This window comes from Neofelis nebulosa, chromosome 5 (assembly GCF_028018385.1).
Source record: "Neofelis nebulosa isolate mNeoNeb1 chromosome 5, mNeoNeb1.pri, whole genome shotgun sequence".
Classification (NCBI taxonomy): Eukaryota; Metazoa; Chordata; class Mammalia; order Carnivora; family Felidae; genus Neofelis; species Neofelis nebulosa.
This window is the reverse complement of record NC_080786.1, coordinates 52948628-52974743: the sequence shown is the minus strand read 5'-3', so window position 1 is coordinate 52974743 and position 26116 is coordinate 52948628. Positions and strand designations below refer to the sequence as shown.

The 26116-nt window shown below is 37.8% G+C and overlaps 1 protein-coding gene across 2 annotated transcripts; it reads right to left on the bottom strand.

The window, feature by feature from the left end:
• On the bottom strand, nucleotides 1-26116 carry MFSD1 (major facilitator superfamily domain containing 1). Of its 2 annotated transcripts, XM_058730336.1 has the most exons (16): nucleotides 25829-26116; nucleotides 23468-23520; nucleotides 21764-21876; nucleotides 19818-19860; nucleotides 19443-19510; nucleotides 17811-17919; nucleotides 12348-12450; nucleotides 10061-10159; nucleotides 9500-9611; nucleotides 8114-8170; nucleotides 7625-7781; nucleotides 6121-6218; nucleotides 5424-5536; nucleotides 3271-3318; nucleotides 2061-2118; nucleotides 1-753 (listed from the first exon to the last, which is right to left on the bottom strand). In XM_058730336.1, the coding sequence occupies exons 1-16, from the start codon at nucleotides 25998-26000 to the stop codon at nucleotides 750-752; spliced, it is 1407 nt and encodes a 468-aa protein (XP_058586319.1). In that variant the 5' UTR covers nucleotides 26001-26116; the 3' UTR covers nucleotides 1-749. The 2 variants fall into 2 exon arrangements, with proteins under 2 accessions (XP_058586319.1, XP_058586320.1); XM_058730337.1 differs by lacking the exon at nucleotides 1-753 and having other exon boundaries at nucleotides 2057-2118.

Sequence of the window (26116 nt, the reverse complement as noted above, 5' to 3'; positions counted from 1 at the left end):
AACAGTTAAAATCAGTGTTTTAATATTTTTTAAACAAGTTTTAAAAGACATCAAGTATTCTTTTTGCAGTGTTTTAATCCATGTAGATATGCATAATTTCAAGGATACTGCTTAGTAATTAATTAGATTGTAAGAAAAAACTCTAGCACAAAATTACATCTCTAAGTGATCAGGGTCCTGAGTAATGGAGATACAAAGAAGTTCAAAAGGGTCACTGCTCATCAACCTCTCATAACTAAAGAGAGCAGAATTCAATCTGCTATTTGTGAAAATGAAAAGACTGCATAAAAAATATCTTTCAAATATTCCCTATCAAAATAGGGAATGCCTATGAACATGCCATTGTTTATTCTGTATAAAATATCCCTTCTACCCTTCAAAAGCCTTTTTTTTTTGCTTTAAGATTTAAAGATGCTTCTTCTGAAAATTATCTCAATACAAGATCCAAGTTTTCCACTATTTACTGTCCTCACTAAAGTTCACCTGTATATACCAGAGAAACTTTCTAAACCTCACTGTTGATTAGCCCATTCCAAAGTAGAATTCTTCAGCAATACACAATTCATAAGACAGAGGCCAAAATAGTCATCACAAATATACTTTGAATTAGGTATTTTTGAAATATAAATATAAAAACCTTCCACACCATTATTTTTCCTAACGATTAATCTCTAGATTTTAAAAAAAAATAGAAGTTTTCAAACCAATGATGTGTGCAGCCCATCTCATGACACAGTCATTTAAGCTTCTCATCTGCAAAACACAATGCAGTAAGTTATCAAAAAGGAGAGGGAAAACACAGGAGGTCTCAACTGGTTTACAAAATAAAAACCATAAGCATTACAAAACATGTAGTGCCAAATATTGAAGGCTGCACACTTTGCTGAATATCTCTTAACTCCTCTTGATTGTAAAAGCAACATAAGATCAATGTAGAAAATCTGGAAAATATGGATAAAGGAAAATGTATGCCTGTAACCTTACCATTCAAATGGAATTGTTAGTATTTGGGGTTTTTCCTTTCAGTATTTCTTCTATCATATACAAGTAAGTAAGTAAGAAATACACATGCCTGCATACTTTTTCTTTAACAAAACTGGATATTATGTTTTCATTTTAATCTTTTGCCTACTTAACATGTGGTAGGGTAGGTATCTCTGACTTGGTGCAGAGACGGAAAAAAAGTCATCCTGACTTTTAAATTCTTTCTAAAACATGATTTTAACAACATATTATATGGATGTGTCATAATTTATTTAACCATTTCCCTACCTTGGGACATTCATGTTCTTTCCAACTGTTTGATATAACAAACAAGACTGTCATAAAGACATTTAAAACCTGTAATAGTTTTGATTATTTTCTCAAGATGTATTTCAAGAAGTAGAATTACTATGTTAAAAGGGAATTTGAAATGGCCAAGAATCACCTCCTTAAAAGACAGCTTTGTTCTACAAGATTTTAAGCTATACAAAATTCACAAAACTTATAATTACATGGCATATGTTTATAAGTACATTTTTTAAATCATAAAAATTTTAATATCTAAAAAATCAGAAATTATAGTAACAGGAAATAGAATCAGTTATGTTTTAGCATACACTTGTAGAAAAAATTAATTTAACTTAAACACCACACTATATACTTAATCTGTTCCAAATGAGTCAGAAGACACAGAATGTTAGTAGCAGAAGATGAAAAATTATCTCAACTAGTTAAGAAAAAGACAACATCAGAGAGAATGGAAGGGTAAGCCCAGAGCTTAGGACAAAGACCTTTCCTCCAATAAATGACAAATACTGCAAGTCTTTCTCTCTCTCTCTCAGAAAGCAATTTAAAGCCCAATTCTTCTTATCCCCCTTCATTTTAACCCTTGACATCGACCCTATTTAAATTTTCTGAACAAGTAAGAATTTTGTTACACTAGTTCCACAGATAATTTCTAGCTCTCAAATCTCAAGAAGACTAATTTCTTAAAAGTCCAAACCTCATACTTTGAAATAAAATGCTAACGTTTGAGATTTGCAAAAGAAAGACAACTTTTCTCTTTTAATACTTACTCAGCATGAGAAAGTTTTACTTCTTCCCTTTGTCTTGCAGAATAATTTAGGTTCCCCCCTAAAACACAAATAAGCACAGAACCTTTTCTATAAAACTACTAAAATTAAAATTCAAACATTCACACACATTCTCTCACACACACACACACACACACACACACACCCCACATTTACATTGGTATACCTTAAAGTAACACAAAAGGCTACAGAAGATGAGAAAGAAATAGTTCATCTCCTGGAACCTTCCCAAGGGGGGGCAGGGACGGAATGTACTTTAAGAATCTTTATATGATACAAATACAAATAATCACTGTATAATGTGAGCTTTGTTTTTTTTAAGCTTGGACTTACGTATTTCATTACATCTTGTTAACTGGGACATTGTATTAATATTCAATAATAGAGAAAACTAAGAGAAACTAAAGGAAATGACCTAAAATAATTTCATTAGCAAGTACACACATTTTTCTAGGTACATAACAACCTTTCAGGGCAAGCAAGTTAGAAAGAGTAATAAAGGTAACATCAAAACCTTATAAAAAACAAAGAAAATGGGGTGCCTGGGTGGCTCAGTCAGTTAAGCGTACAACTTCGGCTTAGGTCATGATCTCAAGGTTCGTGAGTTCCAGCCCTGCATTGGGCTCTGTGCTGACAGCTCCTGCCTGGAGCCTGCTTTGGATTCTGTCTCCCTCTCTCTGTCCCTCCCCCGCTCACTCTCTCTCACTCTCTCTCCAAAATAAATAAACATTAAAAAAAATTTTAAAAAGAAGTACAAATGCATGTAGAAGATACAGCAAAAGAAAAATTGTGTAACACCTCATTCTGTATCAAACACTTTCAACCTTAAAATGCAAACTGTAGCTATAAATATGTGTACTTTTTTAAAATATGAGACAATAACACAATAATGGCTTTAAGTTACTTTAAAAATGCCATACTTTTTTTTATGCTAACATAAAAAAGAACATCTAAAATGTTATATTACAAAACTTAAACTGGCCAGAAAGAAAACGACAACAATTTTAATAAATCTGAAGTTCCAGAACACATAATTATATGTTAAATAATGAATTTTGTTTCTATCACTACGAATGGAATGTCATTATTACATAACTAAAGCACTGGGCTCTAAAGAGGCATGTAGACAATCCAGTGACCCCACAAGATGATCCACGGTGGTTTAAGAAGAAAATGTCTGAATTCTACTTACCTCGAGCACGATTCACCACATAGAGTAAGACCACAGATAAAAGTGACACTGAAAGTGGAAAAAACACAGGTCCTTAAAAAACATGTACTTCTTCCCAATGATTCCTATGTAATCATAATTACAAAGTAAAACTTAGAGAAATCTTTACTGACCGGCATTTAAAAATACAAACGCTACTGGGGTACCTGGTGACTCAGTCAGTTAAGCGTCAGACTCTTAATTTCAGCTCAGGTCATGATCTCAAGGTCATAATATTGAGCACATATTGGTGCTGAGATTCTTTCTCTCCCTCTCCCCTCCTCCCATACTCCCTACCTCATACATGCATTCATACTCTCTCTCAAAAAAATAATAAAAAAAAAACACTATTCACATTAGTTTTCAAAAATCGCTAAAAATTATTTACACACCATTTTTTCCCATGGGCTACATGAGACCAGGCATGGCAGGCCAGAAACAAAGAAGCTGAGACAGAAGGGGCTGATCTACCCACGGATCATCCCTGTAGCTCTTTCCTCTCCCTTTTAAGTGGTGGTCCTTCCTTACACTTCCAAAAAGTCCTGCCAGCACCCTACTTATCTTTTTACAGAGAACCAAACAGAAGTAATCCTTCTAGTCTGAAAACATCATATCCATTTTACAAATTCACCAAACATGAGAACGTGGTCATTTGAATCCCAGAAGCCCAGAGCCAGGGAAAACCTCAGAAAGTCAGGACTTGGCTTTTTACCTTAACAGGTGAGGCACACTTAGTTTACTTTAAGTTAATATGGCAACAAAAACATTTTTAAATGGCATGGTGTCAGGTTTGAGAATCAAATATATGTGGAATTGTGGACTGAAATTAAACCACATGTTGCAGCATCAAAAACAGACAAAAATACTTTCATTACCTAGTTGTGAATTCTGTATCATCTACTTTTTAAAAACAAGTAATACATTTTTAAAATATGATGTGCTTACTCTAAAAGTATGAGATAATATAATATACTCAGGCTTTGCATAACAATTATCTACAAATACCACATTTCAAGTATAAATTGTCTTTAATCCCTGTAAATGAGGTCTGATAAAAATCATCACTAGGGTTTGCCAATTAAACACATGTTAAAGCATAATGGATGGATAAAGAAGATGTGGTTTATATATACAATGGAATACTACTTGGCAATGAGAAAGAATGAAATCATGCCATTTGCAGTAATGTGGATGGAACTGGAGGGTGTTATGCTAAGTGAAATAAGTCAGTCAGAAAAAGACAGATACCATATGTTTTCACTCATATGTGGATCTTGAGAAACTTAACAGTAGACCATGGTGGGGGGTGGTAAGGGGAAAAAAAAGTTACAATCAGAGAGGGAGGGAGGCAAACCATAAGAGACTCTTAAATACTGAGAACAAACTGAACGTTGATGGGAGTGGGGGAGAGGGGAAAGTGGGTGATGGGCATTGAGGAGGGCACCTGTTGGGATGAGCACTGGGTGTTGTATGGAAACCAATTTGACAATAAATTATATTAAAAAAAACAAATGTCATGATGAAAAAAATAAATAAAGCATAATAGACAACTTGGTATGTTATATAAGAACTTTTTTCAGGTAAATACAACTATATGTATGGTGAAGCCTACCACAGGAAAAATACTAGTTTATTTTTGTAGTTTTCAACAGTTTCCTAGTATTTCCTATTTTTAACGAATAAATCATTACAGGTAAAAATTAAATTATAAGACTAAGAATAAAAGCAATTAAAAGTTGCCTAATGAATAAACCATGAGCACTCACACCTAAATCATACCAAATTCTATACACTCACACCAGGAACATACCTGGCACCCTTTAAATGGTTCCACTTCAAAGAGGATAATGTTTCCTAAAAACTGTATTTAAAACAGAATATGAAGCAAATTCCACTACTACTTTTAAAAATAGGCATCTCCTTAAAAAATGCTTGGGAATCCTCATAGAACTAGAAAACCACTGGCTGGAAAACTTCGATGTACAAACTAAGAAATAGGCAAATCTGAGAGGTACATATTAGGGATTTGGTTTAAAAGAGGGAAAATGAGAACAATAACAACAAAAACCTAAAATTATAAATAAAACATTCTGCTACACTTTATAAGAAACTAAATGTTGCCACATCACACTTACAGGAAACACAGGCAATGAAGAAAACTTCTAAAAACAAATATCCCCGAGTATCCAATATCATGCCAGCAATAATGGAAATGATCGCCAACCCAAGATTCTGAATGGACTGCATGCTACAATTCAAGAAATATAAAAACACATTTCAATTTAGAAAGTCTTCACACACAGAATAACAATTCACTTTAAACATTAGTATCTATGTTAGTGTCAAAAGATGTTTTCAACCAGGAACGACATGATTAGAATTGTTTTTTATCCCATGACTGTTTCTGCTACTAGATGTTATGCTCAAAGGTAAGGGAGCCTGTCTTATTAAGTGAAGTATGAACTCAATACTTTCCTGCTGAATGAAAGAAAGAGCTAAGTGAATACCAACACGGGTGCAGTTTCCCCCGTCTGCCTTTTGGGCCAGAGACCAGGCCTCAATTTCTCACTCAGAAGGCCTCAGATAAACAGGCAGCCAATGTCAATGTCAGAAATCACTTCTAATGGGTTAGCTTAACTCCAGCTTTCTTGTGGAGGCTTGGAGCATTTCTGTTGTCACAATATCACCCATAGATTAAACCAACTTCTCCAGTGATTTCCAGGTTCAGAGCTGTCCCAGAAGCCTGAAGGTGACTGGATTCAGGAGACGTAGAGTTTTATACGATAATTAAATTTATACAGCAGAGAGAGACATTATGGTGCAAACACTTACAAGCCATATGCGGTTCCTAGCTGATGTTCAGGAACTACAAACGCCACCATTGGCCACAATGCACAGGCAAGTAACGAATAGGAGATTCCCAGGAGACACTGTAGAAAGCAATACCAAAAAGGAAAAAAAGCTTAACATTAACCAAAAGGTGATTTTCCTTTGATGCAGATTAGCTAGAGTGACATAAGAGCAAATATATCAACATTCATACAAAATTTATTGCAATTATGCTAAAATTCACATTTGATACACACACACACACACACAGAGTCTTAACCATTTTATATTACATACCTATATAACTGACTGGGCCCAGGGTACAATTAAGGAGTAAATAAGAAAATAAAGGTAAATTGCAAAAAATTATTACCAATGTTTCAGGGAAGCTAATTTTCCAGTACTGATTAATTACGAATTAAGCAATCAAGGCAACATCACACCAACAATCCATTATCTTACCTCTGGGTAACCAACACCTAACTGAACAGCATGGCAGAGAACTATCTATCACCTAATGCAGACTTTTCTTTAGTTAAAAAGAAACCTTATGATTTAAGTTTAAATAAGATCATCTAAACCTATCATACTGGCAAAGATTAAAACATGGCCAGCACCTAACATGGCTACGATACTAAAAAACACACACATTTGTGTATTATTGGTAAAGCTATAAGTGGGTAAAAACTTTTTAGATAAGTTTAACGATGTCTATCAAGATGTTACATGCACAAATCCTCTGTTACAGCATTTCAACTTCCAAGAATCTGTCCTATGGAAATCTCACTAAGTGTGCAAACATATACACTCATTAAGCCTGTGGTCTTTAAAATGACATTCTGGGGTGCATGGGTGGCTCAGTTGGTTAAGTGTCCAACTTCAGCTCAGGTCATGATCTCACAGTTCATGGGTTCAAGCTCCGCGTCAGGCTCTGTGCTGACAGCTCAGAGCCTGGAGCCTGCTTCGGATTCTGTGTCTCCCTCTCTCTCTGCCCCTCCTATGCTCATGCTCTGTCTCTGTCTCTCAATAATAAATAAAAGTTTAAAAAAAAAAGTTTTCAAATGACATTCTAAAGAACAATAACAAAAATCTGATGAATTCGTTGTCACTTTTTAACCTTCTAGGAGTTAAGGACAAAAGAATGCAAAATCATGAATCCTGGGCTGATAGGTTTTTTGTATGTTTGTTTTTTTGCCACCTATGATGAAAGTACAGAAAAATAAATGAAACTAATATGCATTTTGGCTTTTATAAGACTACTTTATTTCAAATTCAATTTCAGCATTGAGATTACTGTTAAATAAGCCAAATAAATTAAAAATACCTTATGCATTAATAATTAATATTTACTTTAAAAATAGTTACTTTGTAGAAATTAAAATCAAGGCATGTTTTTTCTCACTGTCACAAGCTCTGCTATCAGAAGAGCTGAGTGTGGCTCCGGACCTGCACTCTACAGAGTCTTCCCTAAAGCCCTGATCCCCACAAACATCAACAATGATATTACCATAGCAATCCAAGGATTCCACAGTGTGAAGGCCAGCAAGATGTGGGCAGCAAGAGTGGTAACCACTGCACACAAAACCCAGATGATGTTCTTCCCTGTTTTATCCACCAGGAGCCCAAATATTGGGGACATCGGAGCTGATATGACATACACAATACTGTCCGGAGAATATAAAAGATATTTAATGAAATATATCACATCCAGAAAGTCCCTAAAATCACTAGACAAAGCAAATCCTAGCTCATTTTATTTAGCATTCTTCTAAAATGGTCATCAACAAACAGAAATTTAAAGATATAAAGGGTGGTCCAAGATTTCTTTGGTTTTCCATTAATGCAAAGATGGCCTCTCAGGATCAAGTACCAATATAATCTTGGTTTCACACTATGGATGTTAAGTCGCATGTCTTTTTTATCTATTAGGACACTTGGTTATAATTATAGACCCATACTAAACACACAATAAGCACTTACAGAATTAATGAAATACCTGTTAACAGCACTTGCTGCCTGGGGAGAAAAACCAAATTTCTCTGTAAAGAAAACTCTAAAATAAAAGAGAGAGAGAGAAATAAGCACTTTAGAGTGAACTATTGTTTATAATAATTAAACTAAATAAAAACTCAAGTTTAGTCAACTTTTCCTTCTTGATACTACTTTCCCATCTTATTTAACATTCATGTTCAAGCAACTGGAGCTAAAGCTTTAGTATTTATATAAATACTTCACTAACTAAATAAAATATATTGATGTCAATTTTTTTCATTTTACTTTATTTACTTCCTTTTTCTAAGTGTATTTATTTATTTTGAGAGAGAGAGAGAACCAGTGGAGGAGGGGCAGAGAAAGAGGGGGAGACAGAGGATCCGAAGCAGGTTCTGTGCTCACAGTAGAGAACTCACGAACTGCGAGATCATGATCTGAGCCGAAGTCAGATACTTAACTGACTGAGCCACACAGGCGCTCCATTTTGTTTTCATTATTTTTATTTGAAAAAATGTTTTTAATGTTTATTTTATTTTTGAGAGAGAGAGACAGAGCATGAGCTGGGGAGGGGCAGAAGAGAGGGAGACACATAATCCAAAGTAGGCTCCAGGCTCTGAGCTGTCAGCACAGAGCCTAATGCAGGGCTCAAACCCACAGACTTAGAGATCATGACCTGAGCAGGAGTAGGATGCTTAACCGACTGAGCCACCCAGGCGCCCCCAATTTTTTTCATTTTAAAAATACAGCAAACAGTATACATAAGTTTTCAGAAAATCAACTGTATTACTACATGATATTAAGAGTGCTTCTTTCCCTTAAAGTAGGACCGGATAGGTTCTTTGCAAAATAATGTATGTGACTTTGTGTCAAAGTCACATAGTCTGAATTTAAAGGTTCTGATTACAAAGACACTCAGTACATACACACTCATACACTGCTCTGTTTAAGCAGCTGCCAATGGAAAGGGAGAGCCAGGTGACAGAGCAAAAAAGGATGATTTTGAACCCTGGCATAATTATAATCCTAGCAAATGGAAATGTGCCCAGGCACAATGAGCCAAAGTACTGTTTCCATTTCCAAGAAAAAGCTTCCAAACAAAGGAATAAAGAGGAAATAAAAAAGAATGCTAGTCCAATATAAAGCATTAAAATAAAGCTGTATTATGAATCAAAAACTATCATTAAGTATTTCATCAAAAAAAATAAAACTATTAAGCCAAATACTAAATCTTAAAGCGAAGAAAATCAGTTGTATGCCAGGATGTAAAACAATTCCTGTGTAAATATAAACTGTAACTGGAAAAGCAAGATTCATAGCTAAAAAAATTACATTTATGTGATTAAATTCTCATAATTTAGCCAACAAAAATGGAATCCTAGAGAATACTCACTTCCCAAGTCCAATGAAAGGGAAGACTGCCACGTAATAGCAGACACAGATGATAAATATCAGCCACAGGGGTAAGGAGAAGTCCTTCACATCAGTTAACTTAATAACTTCACCTTAAAAAGAAAGGGAAGAAACTATCAGCATAATTTTGCATATCTAGGTCAAGATTATTTTTCTTTTATCATGTGATTAACCTTTACCATTCAGTTTACAAAATACTTTTCTCAGTAAATTACTGGAACATAGTTTCTGGGAAAACTTAAAAAGACATTAGAAAAAGCAAAATCTAAGATTAGTGTCTACTTTCCTGCTCCCCTTCAAGAACACTCATCATTTTGCATTTAAATACAAGAATGTAAATGCTGTCAATGCTTAAGGGGAAAAAAATGTACCCCAAAATTTAGACAAGTAGAAATACGTTGGGAAATAAAAGATTAAAAGAAAAAAAACATGTATTAAGCCTCACTGGGATATAACACTACATTAGGAACTTATCTCATTGTAAATTATCCTCAAAGGTCTGCAATTCCCAAAGCTCCACTTTTCTTGCGTTTAGACCTACCTGTTTTTCCTTGTTCTTTATGAAGGATTCGTTCTGCTCTCTGATCCAAGTAAGCGAGAACCAAGGCACAGATTAGTGAAAGAACACATGTTATACCTCCTATAATAGAAAAATTTAAAAAAAAAATTTTTTTTTGACGTTTATTTATTTTTGAGACAGAGAGAGACAGAGCATGAACAGGGGAGGGGCAGAGAGAGAGGGAGACACAGAACCGGAAACAGGCTCCAGGCTCTGAGCCATCAGCCCAGAGCCTGACGTGGGCTCGAACTCACGGACTGCGAGATCGTGACCTGAGCTGAAGTCGAACGCTCAACCGACTGAGCCACCCAGGCGCCCCAGAAAAAATTTTTTAAAAGACGTTTTTAAAAGAGAATCAGACTGAAGGTTCCCAAGAGGCAGCACCTTACCTAACAGCAGAAAACTTAGCAACTAAAAGGGATAGCATCTAGACACATACAAGAAAATCCTACAAGTACTAAATCAGGACAAAAGAAAAGGAATAGCATGTGATAAGAACTCAACAAACAATAGTCACTCTTACTAATATTATTTCCCAATAGAAGGTTGGAGACTAGAAGGAAAAGCCTAGAACATACTAGTCTAGGCTTATAAAGCAGAATACAGACTTAAGAAAGTGGATGACCAACTAGCAAATCAGTACTAATTCCTTAACTCAGTCTAAGCACTGATTATTGACAGATGCCAGAGGGAAAAAATTATAAAAGCAAAGTCTGATTCTGTGATCATCTCATCTTCCTCTAGATCCCTTCTCAAGTCTGTAACCCTTGATCCTACCTCTGGCAGCCCAAAGGGCCCACCCTCCCCACAGCACAGTTCACCCAGGCTCTCTTTCCTTTGCATACTCAGCATCACTTGCTAACGCTAATCTTATATTATTTAAGCAAATCAGGATAAAGAGTGAATAAAGTTTATACTTCTCAAGATTTTTAAAATGAAGATCAGTAAAATAAATGAATCTTTAGTTTCATAATGTGGTCTAGCTGAAAATTGCTAAAATGAGCGTCAGTAGACATGGGTTCTACTTCTGCCACTAACAAGCTGAATGATCTTCAACACAGAACTTAATCTCTCAGAGCTTCAACTTCTATTTGTAAAATCAGAGGCTTTGACTTGATGGCACTGATCTTTTCTGGCTTAAAATTTTTTAAAATTCTCATATTCTCCATTGTGGAGAGGACTAGAAGGAATCCTAAAGAGCATCTGAGAGTAAAAAAGAAGTTTTATTCTTTTTATTTTTATTTATTAATTTATTTTTTAAATATATGAAATTTATTGTCAAATTGGTTTCCATACAACGCCCAGTGCTCATCCCAAAAAATGCCCTCTTCAACACCCATCACCCACCCTCCCCTCCTTCCCACCCCCCATCAAAAAAAGAAGTTTTAAATAAAGCATAGGATTTGGGAATGCAGGGAGGAAAAGAGGAATCTCTAGGTATAGGCTGCATGTCCAAGATTTCCTCTCCAATGCCCTCTTTCTACCAAGCTATTATCAAGGAATTATAAGGAATAAAAGATGGCACAGAATGTTCACCTCACCATCCCACAAGTCTTTGTAGGGCTCTGAAAGTGGACCTCTTACCCATCACTGGGCTCAGTTACAAAAATCTGCTGCTCAGAGAAAAAGCACAGGTGGTAACTCCAGAAGGCCTCATATGTTTCCCAGTGACCCACCAAGCAACCAGCATAACCCAAGCCTTAGCTAACGGAACTTAGGGCCAGAAGGGACCTACACAGCTTTGGTCAAACACTTGCAATTTTACAGAAAAGAAAGCTGAGACACAAAGTTTAACTTCCTTGTCCAAGATGACAGAACTAGTTAGAGGCAGGACTAGAACCCAGACTCCTGACTCCCAACTTAGTAGACTTCCCACCATATGATATTACCTCTGACTTCTATAAAATCTTAGCTCTATGGGTATACAATTGAATTTGATCAAAAGGAAGTAATTATCTCTCTGCTACAGACTAGTAACACCTTACAAGCATAAAGTCTCTGTTTTCAGAGTTTTCAGACACACTCTCTTATTTGCTCAGCATGACAACACTAAAGTAGACAAGGTGGGACAAGATCCTCCATTTTAAGTAAATGGAAAGGGTGAAGGATTCACTATTTCCAATTAGGTCCAAGAACCAGGGAACTGTTCAGGTAAAACTATAACCAAAGTGGCCTATCCCTGACGCCAGTGTTCTTCCCTCTCTGCCACAGTACTTCCTATGACATGCTTTCAGAAGAGACAAAACGTGGGACATCAGGATCCACTCACCAATCAGAAGTGTGACCCCAAGGGTTGTGTGACCAGCAGAACCCAACGAAGCTTCAACCTTAGAATACAGCCATCCCATGAGGTTCATGTTTACTGTACTTCCCTGAAAGAAAAGGAAAAAATACGTAATTTTCACTTGTATATACTCTGCCTTGTTCCAAAAGGATGTGAGGTGGCTAGGAGAAACAGATAAAACAGGATTCAGATTAAATAAGAGATAGATTTTTTTTTAAACACTACTAGGAAAAAACTAACAAACTAAGATAAAGCCACAGATAAGATTACTGCACACAAAAAATGCCAGTTTATAGAAAATGCTAGTATGGAAAACAACACAATGCTAGAATTTCCTAGCAGCCAAAGCAAAAATGAAACACAATGAGTGACAAAATTCATACGGTACCTATGAATAAAATAAACTTTAGCTCAGAAAAAGCACAGCTTTTACTGATATTGGCATCTAAAAAAAAAAAAAAATCATCCTGTCCATAAGAAGACAGTAAAGGTTACAGAAATATAAAAATATAGAAAATATCATCTTCATTCACTTCTTCATTCAGCAATCACTGGGCCCTGATTGAACCAGTCATACTCTAGATACTGCAAATATAATAAAGAATAAAACAGAAAAATCTCCAGCTCTCATAAAGCTTAGACTTCAGTGGGGTAGAAGAGGAAAATATGAAGTATATTAAATTGTGAAAAGTACTTCTAAAAACAAGGAAAAAATACAGCAGGGAAGGAGAACAGAAATCTCACTGAGTAAAACTTGAGTTGTTTTTTTTTTCCTTTGAGTAAAAACTTGACGGAAGCTAGCTATCAGGTGAACTGGGAGGGACAGCACATTCAGGCAGAAGGAATAGCCAGTAAGTGCACATGGCATGCTCAAGGAACAGTAGGAAGGGCAGAGACTGGAACAGTGTAAGTGAACAAGAAAGAAAATGAGATGAGATCTCTGGAGACAAAATGGTGGGGAGACAGGCTATAGGTTATAATATGGACTTCTGGCTTTTATTCTGTGTGAGATGGGAAGCCACTGTGGTTTTGAGTAGAGAAGTGGCAGGATTCCATACGTTTTAACGGACTGGCCCTGGCTGCTGTATTCAAAAGAGACTACAAGGGGTGATGAAGGCAGAAGTAAGGACAGGCATTAGAGGGCTAGTGCAATAATCCAGAATGGAGATGAAGGGTCTTGGGACTAGGATGTCTAGCAGTGGGTATCATAAGAAGTGGTCAGAAAATAGATGAATTTTGATGGTAAAGCTATTCGGGTTTGCTATTGGAAAATGTGTGTTGAAGGGCAAGGAGTAATTTAATATAATATCTAAGGTTTTGACTGAGCAACTGGAAGAAATGAGTTGCTCATAACTGAGGATGAGAAAACTACAGCATAAGCTGGTTTGGGGGATAACTGGTAGAAAAGCAACAGCTGGGTTTGGCCATGTCAGGTCTGACATGCCTACTAGATATCTAAATGGAAATGTCAAGTAGGAAGTTGCATATAGGGGTGTGGAATTCAGGGGAAAGACCTGGACAAGTGATATAAATTCAGGAGCAAAGACATGCTATTTAAAAGTTCAAAACTAGGCCAACCATAAGAGACTCTTAAATACAGAGAATAAACTGAGGGTTGATGGAGGGGTGGGAGAGAGGGGAAAATGGGTGATGGGTACTGAGGAGGGCACTTGTTGGGATGAAGCACTATTGTATGTAAGTGATGAATTACAGGAATCTACCCCCAAAACCAAGAGCACACTGTACACACTGTATGTTAGCCAATTTGACAGATTATATTAAAAATAATAATAAATAAATAAAATGGTAAATAAATGCTATTGTTTGTATTTAAAAAAAAAAGTTAAAAACTAGATAAGATCACCAAGGAGGTGTCAAAAGAAAAGAGAAGATGTCCAATAACCAAGCCCTGGGGCACTCCCACATTTACAAGTTGAGAAGACTGAGATGGAACCAGCAAAACATGCAGGAGTAGATAGTAAGGCAAGAGGGAAACTATGCAGTGTCCTGGAACCCAAGAGAAGAAATCAAGGTAAGGGGAATGTTAACTGTTTTAAATGCTGTTAATAGGTCAGACACTGAAGAGAAATGAATATGTCCTCAACAATATTCTCACAGCAAACACAATAGCAAATTTCATATGGCTATTCATTTCTTTTTAATTTTTTTTAAAGTTTATTTATCTTGAGAAGGGGGGGGGCAAGGCACAAGCGGGGGAGGGGCAGAGAGGGAGAGAGAAAACCCCAAGTAGGGTCCGCTCTGTCAGCACAGAGCCCCACATAGGGCTCAAACTCACGAACCGAGAGACCCAAGATCAAGATAGGAGGCTCACCCAGGTGCCCTACACATGGCTACTTCTTACAGAATGCTAGCTTATGGCATTACTCAAATGAGCAACAACGTATAAATGGGGCATAGGTATAAAACTGGAAACTTTCCTAGAATTATAGTAGAAAATAAAAGCTTCTCAAAGATAGGGATGTCACCTTAATAATCCTTTAATTCTAAAATGCTTAACACGACATGCCTTAGCAAGTACTCAATAAATATTTGTTGAAATAATGAGTTTAAAAGTAACACATTACAAATGAACATCAAAAGGGTGCTGGACTCCCAATCCCCAGTAAGAGATAAATAATAAAAAGGAAAAGTCCACGGCCTGAAGGTGTAATGGTAACAGATCAAGTGTCCAAAACCAGACAAACTCAGCTCAGGCTACAGAAAAGGAGAAGTAAAGCCAGAACCTCTCTGACCATTCTGAATATGCACAAGGACAAGGGAAGTGCAAAAACACCAAAACTCCATCTACCCCAACAGCTCTGTAATGGAATCCTTTGGTCTCATGCATCTCACAAGGACCCTAAGCGCAGAAATCAGGTCAAAGCTGAGCCATTCTGGCTGAAGAAGAGGTGGCTGCTTGAGGTCTGGCTTGCTCCACCTCTTCCTCAGGTCCTCCTATTACTCCAATAACCCCCACCCTGCATCCTAGAAGCCCCTGAGATTCCTATCTAGAAACTGGGGGCTCCTCAGAATGCAGCTGGGAAAAGACTGCAGCTGAGTGGACTGCACAGAAAAGAACCTGAAGATCACTAGTAATCACACTGGTATCACAAAGATTGCATCTTACATCCTTGACAAGTTATTAGACAACAAGACCCACAAACTGCCACAGACATGTCTTGGCTTGCACAAGATACATAATGAAGTACTCAGAATATCCATATGGATATTGTCTAAATATGGGAAACCACACTAAGTAAAATTACAAATTAAAGTAATATTTAGGTGTTTCTAATCAACTTGATAAAATGACTTTTTAAAATTTTTTTAATGTTTTATTTATTTTTGAGAGTGGGAGAAGGGAGGGACAGAGAGAGAGGGGAATAGAAGATCCGAAGCAGGCTCTGCGCTGAGAGCAGCAAGCCCGGTGCGAGGCTGGAACTCACAAATCGTGAGATCATGACCTGAGCCAATGTCAGACGCTCAATCAACTGAGCCACCCAGACGCCCCTAAAATGACTTTTTTTAATGTAATAATAGTCTGTACTATCAAAGCTGTAATAAAAAGGATCCTTCTATTTCCCATTAATGGGGATGTAAGTATCGCTGGAAGGATAATATGAGAATATGTCCTAACAAACCCTAACAAATCCTCTATACTCAATTTCATTCCTAGCAACCTATTCTCAGGAAACAATCAGAGATGCAGGCAAGTTTTATGCAATGTCACACAACAACAGCACTGTTGACAGTGGTGAAAAATTAGAACTGCATGCACAAAATCACAAAAATGTTCTATAGATTACACATACGTGTCATATACTTCATATAATGAAGCAGTACATTAAAAACTTTTTGTATACTCGATTTCTTCTTTTCTAAGAATATATTACAAGCATTTTCATGCCATTTTTGGAACCTTGGTCTTTTGAACCTTGATTTTCAATGGCAAGGATTTTTTAAAAAACCTCCATTCATAGGAGTTTATGAGGGAAAAAAACCTAACAGGGTTTGGGACTGCCAAACACCTTACAGGTTGCACTAATAAAAGTATAACGTTTCCCATCAAACCAAACCTGAAACACCACAAACATTTCCAGGTTTCAAATGCTGGGAAAAGTATGACCACCTGCAGTAAGCCCAGGCAGGCGGGAGCACCATGGTCAGGGAGCTGAAACCCATGTCATGTGGCTTAGACAAGCACAGGAAATGAGCACGTCTGACCAAGAACTTAAGAGCTGTCTTTACAAGAAAGGTCTGGTGCACAGTAGAGGAAATAAACATTAACTGGAGGCCAAAAGTGGGAGCAATCAGAAAAAACTTGTGGAGGCAGATTTCATCTCTACATGAGATTGAACTTTATAAAGTTAACTGAAGTAGATGAGCTGCCCTATCATACAGCGAACTTCCAATCACTGGAAATGTGCAAGCAGAGTCTGGATGACCATATGTGAAGACTTTCATAGCAGGGATGCCAAAGGTAGGCAAAGAAATTAGATAACAAAACCTGTAAGATCCCTCCCAATGCTCAGATTCTTTGAACTAATGAAAACTCAATTGGTCTTTTTACACTGTTTTCTAAATGAAATAAGGTTAGAAATGCCTTGATTAAAGGAAAGTAAATGCTATACTGTAGTCTAGAGAAATACAGAAAAAATCAATACCTAATTTATCAAGCAAAAACATACTTCATCCTGTTATTTTTAAGAGATAACTACAGGGGCACCTGGGTGGCTCAGCTGATTAAGCATCGACTTCAGCTCAGGTCATGATCTCGCAGTTTGTGAGTTTGAGCCCCCGGGTGGGCTCTGTGCTGACAGCTCAGAGCCTGGAGCCTACTTCGGATTCTGCGTCTCTGTCTCTCTCTGCCCCTCCCCTACTTGCACTCTATCTCTCTCTCAAAAATAAATAAACATTGGGGCGCCTAGGTGGCTCAGTCGGTTGAGCATCCAACTTCGGCTCAGGTCATGATCTCGCGGTCCGTGAGTTCAAGCCCCGCGTCAGGCTCTGTGCTGACAGCTCGGAGCCTGGAGCCTGCTTCGGATTCTGTGTCTCCCTCTCTCTATGCCCCTCCCCCACTCATGCTATGTCTCTCTCTCTGTCAAAAATAAATAAACATTAAAAATAAATAAACATTAAAAAAATTTTTAAGTGTTTTTTTTTAATGTTTATTTTTGAGAGAGACAGACAGAGTGTGAGTGGGGGGTGGGCAGACAGAGAGGGAGACACAGAATCCAAAGCAGGCTCCAAGCTCTGAGCTGTCAGTACAGAGCCCAACGTGGGGCTCAACTCATGAACTGTGAGATCATGACACGGGCCGAAGTCGGATGCTTAATCGATTGAGCCATCCAAGTGCCCCTAAAAAAAAAAAAAAACAAATTTTTATGAGATAACTACAAGATTAAATCCCTTGCTTCACATTTGGCTTCATTAGTTTGTCATACTTACAATTCTAGCCATGCTAAGTTGGAGTCCAAACACCAAGTTTAATTCTTTGCCTTTAAACCAACTCACAGCATATGTATTTTGGGCAACTGCTAAGGACTCGCCACCAATCCTAAAAATGAGGAAAGGAAGAAAAGTCACAGCTTTTACGGAAATACACAATGAACAATCCAAGTTTAAATTTTTGACAACCTGCTAATAAAAGATGGGATCTACGTTCCCACTCCTGAATCTAGGTGAGCTTGAGACGGCTTCAAGCAACATAATATGGTGGAAATGGTGCTGTGCTCTCAAAGGTGACATCTGCCTTTTCACTCATTCACACTTGGAGGCCCCGAACCACCTGGTGTGAAGTCCAACTACCCTCAGTACGCCATGCTATAAGAAAGCCAAGCCACACAGAGAGGCCACACTTAGGCACTCCATCCAGCAGTACTAGTCTTCAGGTCATCCCAATGCCAGAACTAGACATATAAGTCAACAAGATTTCAGATGGTTCCAGCCCCCAACTTTACATGAATGTTTCAAGCTGAGGCTCCAGACTCAGGTGCATAGACAAGCCATCTATGCTGTATCCTGCCCAAATCCACAACGTGATCCACAACGTTCACAAGCACATTGTAATTGCTGTATGACACTGGTAAATTTGGGGGAATGTGGTGTGCTGCAATAACCATGACCTGTAATAAAATATCCACCTATGCTATACAAAATGTCTATGTGGGAAGAGTGGTTCATACTTTGTGGAAACACAAAAATTCATTTTTCAGGCCAATCGCTTCCATATTCGACATTTTCCTATTTCCTGGGTTTTAACTTTCCCTTCTGTAAGTTCTACATATTGACCACGCCCCCTCTAGGCTTTCAGTTAGGAGATTCTCCTCCATATCCTAATACTGACTCCTCGCTCTGTCCTAATCCAAAATTTTCCCTCTCTCTTCTACTAATCCAAATCCTATACTGATGCCAAAACATACTTCATGTCTGAGGCCATTTCTGACCACATTTCCATCTCTGAATCCCTTTCTTTTTTCATACACATTTTGTTTCCTTCTCTCTCACTTAGAGCACTTTGTCTACATATGGAATTGCCACATTAGTCTACATGTCTCCGGTACTTCTAAAAGCTTAAATAAGTTATGTCATTTGCATCCTCAGGGCAGGAAGCCCAAGGCTGGACTCAGAATGGAGTTACTGAACAGACACTGAAATTCATGAAGAATAATCAATCTATTGGTATTTTGCCCATTCAAGCCTCTTTAACAGGTTTCAAAAGGACCTACACATTACCCACTAAGAAACAGCAAAATCACCAACCTACAAATTGATGGTCTATACTTTTCTAAATGAGGTTTAAATCAGTCTTCAATACAACAAAAAACAAAACATTCAGCAAAAATATCATTTCTAGAGAACTATTTAATATTCAAACCCCAGAGTTAACAATGACCACTCAAAATTGTTGCTTAGTTTAAAGGAAAAGTAAACAGTCTTGTGTATATGTAGTTAGATTTCGAGGATTTGAGGTAATTCTCCAGAAGAGACAATAATAGATTTTTGTAAATCTTCAATAAATTGATAGGTGAACACTAAAACTATAATATATTAGAATGAATGAAATTATATATAACTTACCCAAACACAAACCTTCCAAATTCCATCAGCCAAAAAGCATTAAATATTCCACCCAGAGCAAAAACTACCTATAACGTAGAATATAACGTAGAATCAATGAAAAAGTGAATTTCAAGTATTCAAGAGAAATAAGTAACTTACAATGAATAACAACTTCTATAATGGTTTTAACATCCCTTCTCAGTAAATACGTGAAATTTAGATATTAATGTTCCTCTAGCTCAAGGCTTAAAATGGACCATGTATTATGCCACATGAGCATTTCTGGACCCTGCTTAATTAAGCCAGGCATTCAATAAACACATTTTTGCTGGTAGAATTAGACAAGAAGTCACTGTTAAATAAATAATCAATGAATGTTTTGGATTTTCTTACCTGTCCAATGCAAACAAAGCAGCTAAAAATAATGGTGCCCCATCTGTTAGAGACAGAGAGAAAGAGAATGAATTAAGAGTATGTCACCAAGTCCTTCAGTAATAATTCACTTCAGTTTTCTTTACCCCCATACATTTCCTCCAAGGAAAGAAAAACAAAGTGCTGGTCTGCCTCTTAAGTCAGCAGCTTCCCCAGCTAAATACTAATCTACAGAAGTCTTGACTTCTAAGGAGATTCCAGAAGTTTTAGCAATGGCATATGTTAGTTTAAACCATTTTCATCTCTTAAACAAACAAAACTTGTTAAATAATCTTTAAGAAGTTCCCAGGGTTCCCACTTAAAAATGGACATTCTTTACAAAATTACTACTAATAGTTTAGAATTTATTCCAAGATTAAGTAATTTTAAGTGGTTACAATTCCTGATAACTAAAACTATTTTTATTTTGTTTCCTGTTTGTGTTTTGTTTTGTTTTGTTCTTTTAGTATAGTTTGACCCAGTGTTATATGACTTTCAGGTATACAACACAGTGATTTCACAAGTTTATACATATGCTACGTTCACCACAAATATAGCTACCATCTGTCACCATACATCGCTATTACAATACCATTGCCTATATACCCTATGGTGTGCCTTTTATTCCTGTAACTTATTCCCTCCATAATTAGAAGCCTTTATCTCCCACTCCCTTTAAGCCATTGTGGCCAACCCTCCATCCCCCTCCCCTCTGGCAACTATCAGTTTGTTTTCTGTTTAGGTAAGACTTTGCTTTTTGTTTGTTTATTTATTTGTCAGTCTTTTTTTCTAGATTCCACGAGTGAAATCATATGGTATTTGTCCTTCTCTGTCTGATTTATTCCACTTAGTATAACTATTTTTAAAAGGACAAATATCAGCTAAGTTAATACAATTACAAATCAGCCTACTTACACATTCTACACTTTGAATATCTGATTAATGTTTCCCCAGAGTAATAAAACACCAGTATTATAACAGTCCCTATAGATCCTATGAAGAAATCATACTTCTGAAACTCAAGTCCCTCTCAATCTACTGAATGTTCTCTAGCACTGGAAAACTTGCTATGGTCCCAATGTAATTCATGGTCCCTCATCAACCTTGACCAAGCAAAGTCTTCATCATAATAAGTAGATCTGTCCCCCTGAAGTTTCATGCTAATTCCATCTCTTTACCAAGCAAAATAAATTTAATTTCTCCTTTATACTTAATCTTTCAAAATTTTTAAGTCCCCAAGTCTAAACACTTTTAGTCTCTTCAATCCTTTCCCATCAGATATGATTGGAAGATCCTTCATCATTTTCCACTCTGCCTCCTGAAAATATTCCCAGACTACATCCCCCTTAAAGTCTCCACTAACAATATATACATAATCCTAAGGATGAAAAGTGACAAAGCTTATTATGTTATTCCTTCCTCAGCCACAGAAGTGGCCACAAAAATTTCAATGCCCAAAGGCAGAAAGAGAAAATATCACTGGGACTGGGAGAGGCAAATACTACGTATGAGCCAAATGCCATACATGTATCTCTTTCAATCCTCATAACCACCCTGTAAAGCAGGAATTATTACCCATACTTTACCAATGAAGAACCTAAAGCTCAGGAAGCCAGGACAGCTCACAATAAGAAGTTGAGCAAGTGGCAGCAATGGGATTCAGACCTTGGTTTGCCTGGTCCCAAGTGAGGACATAATTTACACTTTTAGATAACTGAGTTACCATATTCCATTAGTAGCATTACTAGTCCCAACCTTAACTGAAATACCAACCAAATTTCAAAAGTCAATTCCAGGGACATAAAAAAAAAAATCATAAAATCATAGTCGGTACAGAATTTTATTCATTTCTTCCTAGAAATATTTTAACTAGTTCTGTGTTTTCCTAATAATATTTTACCCACAGGTGAGATGTTTTTCAAGCTTACCGTATTCCAAATACTCGGTCTATCAAAAAGCCACCAAAAAAACACAAAACTACATTGGGCCAAGAATACCAGGCATACAGCAGCATGAATTTCGTGGTATTCACCTGCATATCCTATATGAAAAGAAAATAAAACTATTTTTTTCCAAACAGTTAAGTTTAGCAACAAATCAAAACATTATTTTTGTGTAGGGCAGGCGTTTCTTAATCATTTGTAGTCACTAACTGCTTTGAGAAGCTCATGTCTGCTACGGCCCCTGCCTCAGAAAAAATGGTCACACGTGGGCTCCCTGGGAACTTCCTGGGTCCACATACCTTTTCAGAGGCTTCATGGTGTCCAGGGTCAATTAGATCCCCCATTACTGGGACCACCTCCATCTGAATTTGCCTGTATCTTCTACACTCTTATTCCCATGATACTATCTGCATTGGTGCCCCCCACCAACACATGGAAAAAAATTATCTTAACCTATTCATACCCCTTCCAACAAACTCCTATCTTCTTTCCCTTTCATTCTAGAATGTGAGGGGCAAATCTATTTCTTCCTGTCCAAAGGCAGAAATCTAAATACACAAGAAAATAGGGGCTCCTGGGTGGCTCAGTCAGTTAAATGCCCGATTCTTGGTTTCAGCTCAGGTCATTATCTCACAGTTTGTGAATTCGAGCCCCATATCAGGCTCTGTGCTGACAGCGTGGAGCCTGCTTGGGATTCTCTCTCTCCCCTTCTCTCTGCCCCTCCCCTGCTCTCCCTCTCTCAAAATAAATAAGTAAATTTAAAAAAATTAAATACACAAGAAAAGGGAAATATCAAATGTGTTTTTACAAAACCAGACTAAAAATACTGACATGCAGAATCCTCTGCAATCAGCATCCACATTTAAAAAATGAAAGAACCAGGCGCCTGGATGGTTTGGTTGGTTAAGTGTCCGACTCTTCGTTTCAGCTGGAGTCATGATCCCATGGTTTGTGAGTTCCAGACCCACATCAGCCTCTGTGCTGACAGGGTGGAGCGTACTTGGGATTCTCTCTCTCCTTCTCTCTCTGCCCCTCCCCTGCTCTCTTTCTCTCTCAAAATAAATAAATTTTTTAAAAAATATACGAAAGAACAGGGGCACCTGGGTGGCTCAGTTGGCTAAGCATCCAACTTCAGCTCAGATCATGATCTCACAGCTCATGAGTTCCAGCCCCATGTCAGGCTCTATGCTGACAGCTCAGAGCCTGGAGCCTGCTTCAGATTCTGTATCTCCCTCTCTCTCTCTCTGCCTCCCCCCACTCTGTCTCTCTCTCTCTCAAAAATAAATATTAAAGAAAAAATTTTTTAAATGAAAGAACAATAACAAAGACATATTTAAGAAAGTAAAAAGTTATTGCTACCAAATCATTTGCCATTCAGATGATTATGCAACTGGAAAGTGAAATGCAAACAAAAATCTGCTAATACTTTTTGGAATTTCTATGGAAATAGCACTTAATTATTTATTTAAAGTATAAAACAATATCAAGCGACAAGTGCTATAAATGAAGTCTTTGTGGCCACTCATTCCAACTCAGGAACACTCCTTGCTACATATGGATTTGACTACAGATGTTAACATGGACTCAATGGACAATGTTTCAGACTAGGCAATCTGAGACCTGACCATGCCTCAACAACTATACTTATTCCAAAGCCAAGGAAAGAAACGAGGTGAAAAGTCAACTTACCCGTTTGACTTGAGTCTGAAGAGCAGCAGGATTATCATAGCAAAAATAGCTGCCTAGAATAAAAAACGACAAATGTTTCATAGGTGATAATACTGCCCATACAGAAGTTTCAAGCTGCAAATACTACTCAAATGGTGATTTTCAATGTTTATATGAGGGGCTTAAGGATTAATACTGTGGACCACTTCCTTTCCACTAATATTTTTTAAGTTATAGCCAAACAATGCAGAGAAAACATGCCAAAACATTTGCAAATTACTTATGTGCATATATAGCAAATATTGGGACCTTAGATTAAGAAGTTAATCGGGGCACCTGGGTGGCTCAGTCGGTTAAGCGTCCGACTTCGGCTCAGGTCACGATCTCACGGTATGTGAGTTCGAGCCCCGCATCGGACTCTGTGCTGACTGCTCAGAGCCTGGAGCCTGTTTCAGATTCTGTGTCTCCCTCTCTCTCTGACCCTCCCCCGTTCATGCTCTGTCTCTCTCTGTCTCAAAAATAAATAAACGTTAAAAAAAAAAAAGAAGTTAATCAACAACTAATTGTTCTTCCATTTTACTATTATCATGCTCCATGTCTATTTTTTTTTAGCATTTTCATGAAGCAGCTATATTTTCCATATTTAAAGCTACCAAAACACACACACAGTATCTAACAAACATCCTCAGCAGTTTCCTAATAATGCTACCTGAGTTCACCACTTACCATGAGAGCACAGGAATGGAGTTTAACTACTCTGTTTGTTTGAAGTAAGAATCTAACTCTGCAAACAGAATACCCAAGATCAAATAATTTAGTGAATACAGCACCAGGATTGAAGAAGAAACAGAGTTCTAAAAGATTAAATTAAAACATGATGATAATGTCTGTATGGATATGAAAGAAGTGTAGAGAGGTTTGATATACATGCACTCAGATTTAAAGTAATATACCTAGGGGCATCTGGGTGGCTCAGTCAGTTAAGCATCCGACTCTTGATTTCAGCTCAGGTCATGATCTCATGGTTCTTGAGTTTAAGCACCGCACCCAGCTCTGTGCTGGTGGTGTGGAGCCTGCTTGGGATTCTCTCTCTCCCATCTTTCTCTCCCTACCTCTACCCCACTTTCTCTTTCAAAATAAATAAACTTTAAAAATAAAAATAAAGTTATATAACTAACAGATTTTTAATGGGATACAAGATAATACTGAGTTCACTTCTTCACTTTCTAGAAGTACACATTAGAAGCTATCAGCTCAAAAGAAAGCAAATTATCAGTATAAAGATATGAATCTGGCTTCTGAAACCAGGTAGTTAACCATAATTTACCAAAAATAATCTGTCTGCTTGAGTGGGGCAATTCTAAGTGTTTTGTATTGTTCTTCTTTTTGGTTTCTAAACCCAGCAAGTTGTGATTCCTGCTTTAACTGCGATAAAGGATACCAGTGTCATGCTTTAAAGCTTTGATGGGCATCATCTTTCCACAAAGTGTGGGGAGAGGGGTGAAGAGAGTTACAAGGAAACTAAGGCCAAACCATCCTTCATGCCTGTTTACTATTCCAGCAGCAGCATTAAGCTATCCACCATAATAATGTTCTAAACCTGTCAATGACACCGGTTTTAGCCAATCCCTCCGCAAAACACATTATTACTTCCGTACCAAGCTGACATTAGAATGCTACGGAATACATCAGTTGCTGGAATACAAGATGTTTTAAAAATTATCTTAAGTTAAAAAAAAAATTTTTTAATAAAAAAATAAAAAAAATAAAAATTATCTTAAGAAACTGCGTTCAGATTTCGTAACTGAAACCAAATACCGCCAAGACTACCACACACAAATCTACTCCAGTAGGATTACTTCACTAGTGGCAGAGCGGAAGACTAACCACACATCTACTCACTGAAGCTATCACCCAGACACACTCCTACATGTTACCCAAAGACGGTGAGAAACAAACAATAGACTGCTAACGTATTATTTATTTAAAAGGCGGGTGGTGGGTGCTTACGGGTGGGTAAATCTTTTTGAATCCCTTCTTAACAAAAAGTATAACGACAGAAGCTTGGACGACATAGGAATTCCTTCACATCTATGGCCCCAGGAGGCGAGCTGCTAGCCTCTGGGACTTCTTGCAAAGCAAAAGAGTGAGTCAAAACTCGCCCAGCTCAGGCCCGACTCCCACCAGACAGATGCCGAAGAGCTGGCAACATCCACAGGACTGAATTCGGTTGCGAACGGGGGGAGGGAGGGGCGCGCAAGGAAGCCAGAAGCTGCGCTGAGGCCGTGTGGCGGCTGTCAGCTCAGGGCGGATCTCCGGGCTCCGAGTGAAAATCGGAAATGTGTTGATTATCAGCCCCACCCTACCCAGCCAGAGGCTCACCGAAGCCTAGGAAGCACATCAGCAACAGCACCAAAAGCCGGTGCGCCAGGCGACTGGGGTCGCAAAGGGCCGGCAGCGCCCGGGGGACAGCGGGAACGGCCGAGGCACCTCTGCCAGCCTCACTGGGGCTGCCTTCCAGCAGCGCCCGCGCTTCCTCATCGTCCTCTCCCATGGAACCGGGGAAATATCGACGCTAGAGTGGTAACTCCGAGATAAAGCTCCGCGGCCAAAAGCCCAGTGAAGAATGTGCTCACCGCGATAGCTCACGTGACACCGCGGCAGGTCACG

Excerpts from the sequence above, each read along its gene's own strand:
- MFSD1 (XM_058730336.1), bottom strand. The coding sequence starts at position 26,000 with ATGGGAGAGGACGATGAGGAAGCGCGGGCGCTGCTGGAAGGCAGCCCC. Across the intron at positions 21,877-23,467 it reads TTCAGACTCAAGTCAAACGG|GATATGCAGGTGAATACCAC; the intron begins GTAAGTTGACTT and ends CTTTTCATATAG. Across the intron at positions 19,511-19,817 it reads GCTTTGTTTGCATTGGACAG|GTAGTTTTTGCTCTGGGTGG; the intron begins GTAAGAAAATCC and ends TCTACGTTATAG.